Genomic DNA, 6,969 nt, shown 5'->3' with positions numbered 1-6,969 from the left:
CTGGCCATCGGGGCTGCCCCCGAGGTGCCCGGGCATAGGGCTGCCTTCTGATGACAGGGCAGCGCGGGCTCCTGCAGCCAGGCCGACTGGGCGCTCAGCCTCCCGCCTGGGCTCTTGCTAGTACACAACCCAGATGGCCCTTTGGCTGAGGGACTCCTGTGCCATGGACAAGGAGGCCGAGTTCCCGCTGGGTAGACCAGAAATGGGGTGTCCTTCTATGGCTACCCCACCCTCCCAAACCCCCATTCTTGGAGCTGTGTCCAAGAAGGTAGGGGCTCCACTTCATGTTCCAGACACTCCACCCCAAAACCCACAGCAGAGACCTTGGATCACCCCCAGCTGCCCTAGTGGAGACACCACCTTCCTGGAGATTAGTCACTGAAGCCCATCGAGGGCTGCAGGAACCTGGGGGTCTTACATGGGGGGTTAGTGAAAGCCACACCTTCTGCGGGGCTGCGAAGGGCTGCTCTTGGCTCTCCCCCTCAGCGAGGCCTCCTGGAAAGGACAGCTTGCCTGTGGGTCCTGCCCACCCTGGGGGGCCACGCCCAGCATGGCTGCCCCTCCCCCTCCGGCTGCCCAGTGCAAGATCTCCTGGGTTCTCACATGGCCAGTTAGTCTCTCCATTGCCAGGCAAGGAAACTGGCCCAGACCCCTAGCCTGGCCTCCCCTCACTCCCAGGAGAAGCCTTCTGAGGCAGGCAGAAGCTGCTGGTCCTAGAGAGTCCCACAACTCCTTCCATCAACCGTCCATTCCTCCTGAGCTGGCTGCCCCCAAAGACCAACGACAAACAGACAAACAAGGACCCCAAGGTTCCAGGACACTTTTCCCAGGTGGCCCCAAGCCCCGTCAGGCTGTGCTGTGTTCCCAGTTTGCTGGGTAGCATTTTCAGGCATGGTGACTCTCAGGAGTGGGCAGGGGCAACCTCAAGAGGAGGGCCCAGGGCCTCCAGAGGTGTGGCTGGGATACTGCAGCAGTTGGAAGCAGAACATTCCAGGCTGCTGGACCCCTCTGACTCTCCCAGGATCTAGGCAGACCAAAGTTGAGGCCCTTAGGGCAGAAGTACTGGTGGTCAGCAGGGCTGGGGTGCCAGGCTGTGTCCTGCCTGCCTGGCCGCCCCTCCTGAGCTGCTGTTAGCTGACACTCCCCCTCAGCTCAACCTCCATGCTGCCTGGCTCCTGCCACAGCCCCCTGGGAGCTGGCTACTCCTGAGTCTGCCTCCCCTGAACACGTGGGGCTCTGTAGCCTCAAGTTCACGTCTCTGGGTTGTGGCAGATGGCCGCCCCCACTTCTCCATCTGCTGCCACTTCTTCCCCTTTTGCCTCTGCGTGGAGGCTGGGCTCAGGCACCCCTGAGGAAGTATTTCTGACTTCCCACGCAACCTCCCCGGGGCACCCCACCACCCTCCCCACCTCCCACCGGCCCCCATCCTCAGAGCAGACTCCTCCCCAGCTCCTACCCACATCCAGGCCACTCCCAGAGGCACCCAGCTGTTCCCATGCACCCCCAGTCTGTTTCTAGGGCTAAGAGCCCCATTTAAAAATGAGCCCAGGAGGAAATCTGCCTGGCCCCCTGGAAGCCTCTTCAGCCCCCTCGGTGCCCCTCACCCCCTGCCCCGCATGCAGCCCCATTCCTCTATCCCTGGCCTTCTGAGCCTGGACACTGGCTTACTGTGTCTCCCACTGCAACAGGAAGCTTCGTGAGGAGAGGGTGGGGGAGCCCTGTTTTACTCTGCATTCCCTGGGCCTGCCCAGGGTGGAGGCTCCACACCCACTGCCCCAGGGGGACCTGTCCTCACTGGACCAAGGACCCTGCCAGCTGGGCCCCAGGTTTGAGTCAGATTCTCTGCTCTCTAGGCATCCTTGACCTGATAACACCCCCAAGCCTCAGTTTTCCCGTCTGCTGAGTAGAACGTGAAGATTGAAGAGACAGGGCACTAGTTACAGGCCAGGGCTCAGGGGGACCAGAAGGCCAAGCCCCGTGCTTCTGGGCCAGAGGAGTATGGTGCATGGTGTACCCGCTCACCTCTGTCCGAGAGCTGGGCATCCTCCTCCACATCCAGGGGCAGTGAGAGCTTCCAAAGACAGACAGGTCACTGTTAGTCCTCCCTTCCAGCCACCACTCCCCACCAGGACTGGACCCCACCTACCCCACAGCCCACGCAGCTCCTGCACCCCAGCCAGGCATGGTGCCTGTCTCCCCTCTGTACAGCTCCTCGGGGGCTTGGGCTGCGTGAGGAGGGGCTGGGAAATGGAGCTCTTGCACCAGCAGCCCTGCCCTGGCCTCACTGTACCCTCCAGCAAATGGGCCTCTCCCCCTGCCTGGCCCAGAGCTGGGCAGCGGAGGCTCAGTTCAGCGGGACCCTGGGAGCATAAATGTGGCTGTGGGTGGGTGGAAGCTGGGAGTCTCACAGAGGCCAGCCGGGCACCATCCTGGGGTCACGCTCACCTCCTGGGAGTTCCTGGGGGAGCTGTCCTCCAGATCAGAGCTCTGTGGTCAAAGAACAGGGGTTGGTTAGAGCAGCGTGGGGTCGGTGGGGTATGGCGAGGGTCCCAGTCCAGCCCCATCCTCCAGGAGCCCCCATACATGCCTCAGCTCTGGCTCTCCCCTCTCTAGGCTCTGCCTAGAATGTCCCTCCTCCTCACCACCCCACCCTGCTGGCTCCACTTGGTCACAGCCAGTGTCCAGCAGTCCCACGTCCTGCTTAGGCCTGGGCTGTGTTAGCAGCCCTTACTGCACCACAAGGAAGGTCTGGGGTTGTCCTGGCCGCACGCCTGGGTCCCACTCCCTCACTGCACTGACTGGCCCAGGCAGGACCACAGGGCTGAGCTGGCAGGCCACCCTGTCCTGCAGCCCACCAGGGTGAGTGTGTCCAGCTGCTGCTGCTTGAGCCTGCCCTCCGCGGCCAGCAGCCGGCTCTCGCACTGGAACAGCTGCAGCTGCAGCTCATCCGCCTTCTCACTCAGCTCCCGGACCCGCTTGCGCAGTTCATCCTTCTCCTGGAGGCTCCGGGCACACTGCGTGTGCAGTTCCTCCCGGGAGGCCATGGCCTGCAGGAGGCACAGGCCACCTTCAGCCCAGGGCTTCTCTTTGCTTCTCTCCTTACAGCATGACTCCCAGCTTCTAAAGCAAGTTCCCAGCAGGACTTCTAGCACCTCTCGGAGTCAGTGGAGCTGCGTGGGACCAGCCAGCGCAGGCCTCTCCTTTCCCTTGGACACAGATGGCATTTGGGGATTGTAAAGTAATGAAGGCACATGATGGAAAGTGGACAAGCGTGAAGAAGATAAAACTCGCCGGGCACAGTGGCCATGCCTGTGATCCCAGCAACTCAGGGGGCTGAGGTAGGAGGACCACAAGTTTGAGGTCAACCTCAACAATTTAGTGAGACTCTATCTCAAAAACAAACAACAACAACAACAACAACAACAAAAACCCACATCGGACTGGGGATGTAGCTAATGATAAAGAACCCCAGGTTCAATCTCCAGTATTGTGGGAGGAAAAAGGTTAGAAATCTCCATATTCTCAACCCTCAGGGCAGTCCTTGTGGCCCCATGTCAACTCTTGAGTCCCTCAATTCCCAGAGGATACCCAGCACATCTTTGTTCCCTATCCATGTTCTTGTGATTGGTAAGGACTGGATGCAGTTGGTAATCCAGAGCATGACCACCAGTGGCTACATAAGATTCTTAAAAATGAATGTCGTGCTCTTCTATTTTTCTTATTTTGGGTACTGTGGATTGAACCTGGAAGTGCTATACACTGAGTCACATCCCAGCACTTTTTATTTTGTTTTATTTATTTTGAGACAGGGTCTCGCTAAAGCCTCAGACTTACGATCCTCCTGCCTCAGCCTCCAGAGTCACTGGGATTACAGGTGTGGCCACTGTGCCCAGCTTCTGTCATGCTCCTTTATGCCTGTGTCCTACCCGGGGTCCCTGAGGTGTGAGACCAATGTGCTAGCAGAGGAGGGCACACTACAGTGGGGCAGAACTCTGACCCCAACTGCAGCCAGCAGTCTAGGAGACCATCAGTAGCCCACAGGCCAGGGGCCCCACCCTGGCCAGGACTTGACTGGTAAATGGCTGCTTCCCTACCTCTTGTCCCTGCTTCTGACTCTGGACCTCTTGGAGACAGCCAAACATGGCCTTGCCAAGCCCACCAGTGCCTGGCACTGGACCAGCTCCTGGGCAGCAGCCCCGGGGTGCAGCCAGTCCCCTCCCTCCCACCAGAGGCTTTCCAGCCCCTCAGCCTGAGAATCTGCCTGGGAGTCTGTGCCCAAGGCAGGGATGGTGGCTGACCCCCTGCTGGACAGGCAGAGTCGCTATTTTCCTGGGGTCCTTGTATCTCCACAGGTGACTCCCAGCAGTCTGGGTTCAGGACTCCTGATACATGTCATGAGTCACCCTCCAGCACTGGCAGGAGCACCGGCTGTCAACTGGAAACAGCCTCCAGGAAGCTGCTTGGGAGACAGGGTGCAGATGCAGCCCTGTGGTGGGATGCTCCGCCGGGTCCACAAGAGTTCCCCAGACAGGCACCCACAGTTCTTTTAAGTTAAAAAAAGCTACTTGCAGCTGAGCACTGTGGGGCACACCTGTAATCCAGCTACTCAGGAAGCTGAGGCAGGAGGACCACTAGTTTGAAGCCAACCTGGGCAACTTAATGAAACCCTGTCTCAAAAAAAAAAAAGAAAGAAAAGAAAAAAGAAAGGACTGAGGGTGCAAGCCAGTGTAGAGCACCCCTGGGTTCAATCCCCAGTACCACAAAAAATAAAATTAAAAATAGTTGCTTGCAAAATAAGACTGATGGAAAGCCCTCTTTTGTACAAGATATATAAAAGAATACTAACGCACAGCACTGAGAGGAGCGTGGAAGAAGGAGGCTCAGGGTGACCACAGCTCTTCCCGAGTGGGATGGGCCGGGTGGGAAGCTGGCCATGGACTCCATGTTGCATGGGCCATGAGCTTGGGGACCAGCTCCCTCCCTGCATCCTTACCTCCGCACGAGGCAGGAGGCACTCACCTGGTCCCGCTCGATGGCCACCTCCTCCATCTGCTGCAGGACAGCCTCGATGCGGTCCTTGTACATTTTGGAGTCCTTGCGCAGAGCCAGGCACTGCAGCTCGAACATCTCCCTCTCCTCCATGCACTGCAGGAGGGGCTGTTCAGCCAACCAGCCCTGGGCCACCTGGCCTCAGGGATGGCACTTGAGGGTACATTTGGTCAGGCCAGCTGGGACGAGGAGGAGGCTCCAAGGGCCACAGACCACAGTGGGCCAGACCCAGCAGAGACCCTGGCCATGGCCACCATTCTGCCACAGGCACTGTGAGCCCTGAGGATGGCCCCCACCCTCCCAGGCAAATGCAGGCAAAGAGCCCGCACCAAAGGGCTGTACCCCCAGAAGTGGTGCAGCAGAGAATTTAAATGAGATCCAGCACCCTGCCTTCCAGATGCCCAGTGGGCACTGGCTTAACACCCCAGGCCTGGTGCCTGCCACCAACCCTCCTACCCGGTTGCGGAGGGCCTCGCCCTGGCGGAGGTCCTTGCGCAAGGAGAATATGGTGTTGGCCTGCTCCTGGTGGTCCCGCAGTGCCTGGCGCCAGTCCTCCTCCAGCACCTGGATGTAGGGGCTGTTCCTGTCCAGCTTCCCCTCCTGAAGACGGCCAAGGGCAACTATGACCGGGAGGCCCAGGCTGCCTGGCTGCCAGTGCCTGTGTTGCCCCTAGCCATGAGCCGCCCGCGGAAGCCTGGTGTGGAAGCCTGGCGCAGCCCCACCTGCACGGAGGCCTCCAGCTCCTGCACACGGGCCTGCAGCAGGGCCTTCTCCTGCTGCAGCTCCCACAGCAGCTCCTGGCTGGGCCGCTGCTCCATGGCGTGCCTGAGCTTCAGCGTGTGTTTGCGCTCCACCTTGCAGTCGTCCTCCGCCTTCATGAGGCTGTGCCTGAGTCGGTCCACCTGCAGGGGCGTGGGGGTCCAGTCAGCCAGGCTCCAGGCAGGGCAGCAGGGTGCGCCGGGGAGTGGGACCCGCTCACCTCCAGCTGCAGGTCGCGGCTCCGCATGAGTGCTGTGCCCTTCTCCTCGCTGAGGCGCGCCAGGCGAAGGGCCAGGTCATAGTTCTCCTCCTTGCAGCGCTTAAGCTCGCGGCCGCCAGCCTCGCACTGCTCCTTGAGCCGCTGCACCCGCTCCTGGTGTGTGCGCAGTAGGCTGTCCTTCACCCGCAGCTCCTTGATGAAGTCGTCCTTGGAGCTCAGCAGCGCAGTCAAGTCCTGCACCTTCTTCTGTAGTTTCATGACCTCCGTCATCAGCAGCTGTGTCAGGCCAGACTCCCCAGATGCGTCTGGGGGCCAGGCAGCGTCAGACGGAGCCATGCCCCTGCATCTGCCCAACCTCAATGACCCTAGGTGCTTGAGGACCAGCAGCTGGAGTCAGCAGGCCAGTTCTGCCTGGTCTCTGTTCCGCTTGGGGGACGTGAACAGGACACTTCATCCTCTCCCAGGCCACTCCAGGCCAGGGCTCAGGGCAGCCCTTCTTTCTCTCTTTGTATAATAGATCTTCCCCGCTCCCACCCCTGGGTTCTGGGGTGCTCTACACTGAGCTACATCCCCAGCCCTTTTTATTTTTATTTGGAGATAGGGCCACTAAGTTCTGAGGCTGGCCTGGAATTTGGGACCCTCCTGCCTCAGCCTCCAGAGTAGCTGGGGTTACAGGTGTGGCCATTGCACATGCTAAAAAGGATCTTAATGAGATGCAGCAAACCAGTGGGCTACCTGCAGGACAGCATCCCGCTGCCCCTGCTGGGAATCACAGGACTCTGTGGGGACAAAGGCTGTAGAGAGGTGGAACCCACAGCGAGTGGGTATTCTGAGGCCGGGAGAGGTTCCTACCCCCAGAAGCTCCCCCTCTGGAGGCCAGGGGTACCCCAGCAATGCAGGTGCCCAGACCCCTGAGTGGGGTGGGGGGTGGGGGCGGGATC

General features: G+C 60.0%; 1 protein-coding gene across 1 annotated transcript in view; it reads right to left on the bottom strand.

The window, feature by feature from the left end:
• Window positions 1–94: 94 nt before the first annotated feature.
• The window catches only part of Card9 (caspase recruitment domain family member 9), a 10,581-nt gene continuing 3,706 nt past the window's right edge, over window positions 95–6,969 (bottom strand). Inside the window, exons 5-12 of the mRNA XM_048813418.1 lie at window positions 6,029–6,421; window positions 5,772–5,951; window positions 5,506–5,649; window positions 5,020–5,145; window positions 2,856–3,047; window positions 2,446–2,487; window positions 2,023–2,071; window positions 95–495 (exon numbers count right to left, since the gene is read on the bottom strand). Coding sequence (XP_048669375.1) covers window positions 95–495; window positions 2,023–2,071; window positions 2,446–2,487; window positions 2,856–3,047; window positions 5,020–5,145; window positions 5,506–5,649; window positions 5,772–5,951; window positions 6,029–6,421 — 1,527 coding nt within the window. The remainder of the gene's footprint in view (window positions 496–2,022; window positions 2,072–2,445; window positions 2,488–2,855; window positions 3,048–5,019; window positions 5,146–5,505; window positions 5,650–5,771; window positions 5,952–6,028; window positions 6,422–6,969) is intronic.

This window comes from Marmota marmota, unplaced genomic scaffold (assembly GCF_001458135.2).
Source record: "Marmota marmota marmota unplaced genomic scaffold, marMar, whole genome shotgun sequence".
NCBI classification, from domain to species: Eukaryota; Metazoa; Chordata; class Mammalia; order Rodentia; family Sciuridae; genus Marmota; species Marmota marmota.
This window is presented reverse-complemented; position numbering and strand designations above follow the sequence as displayed.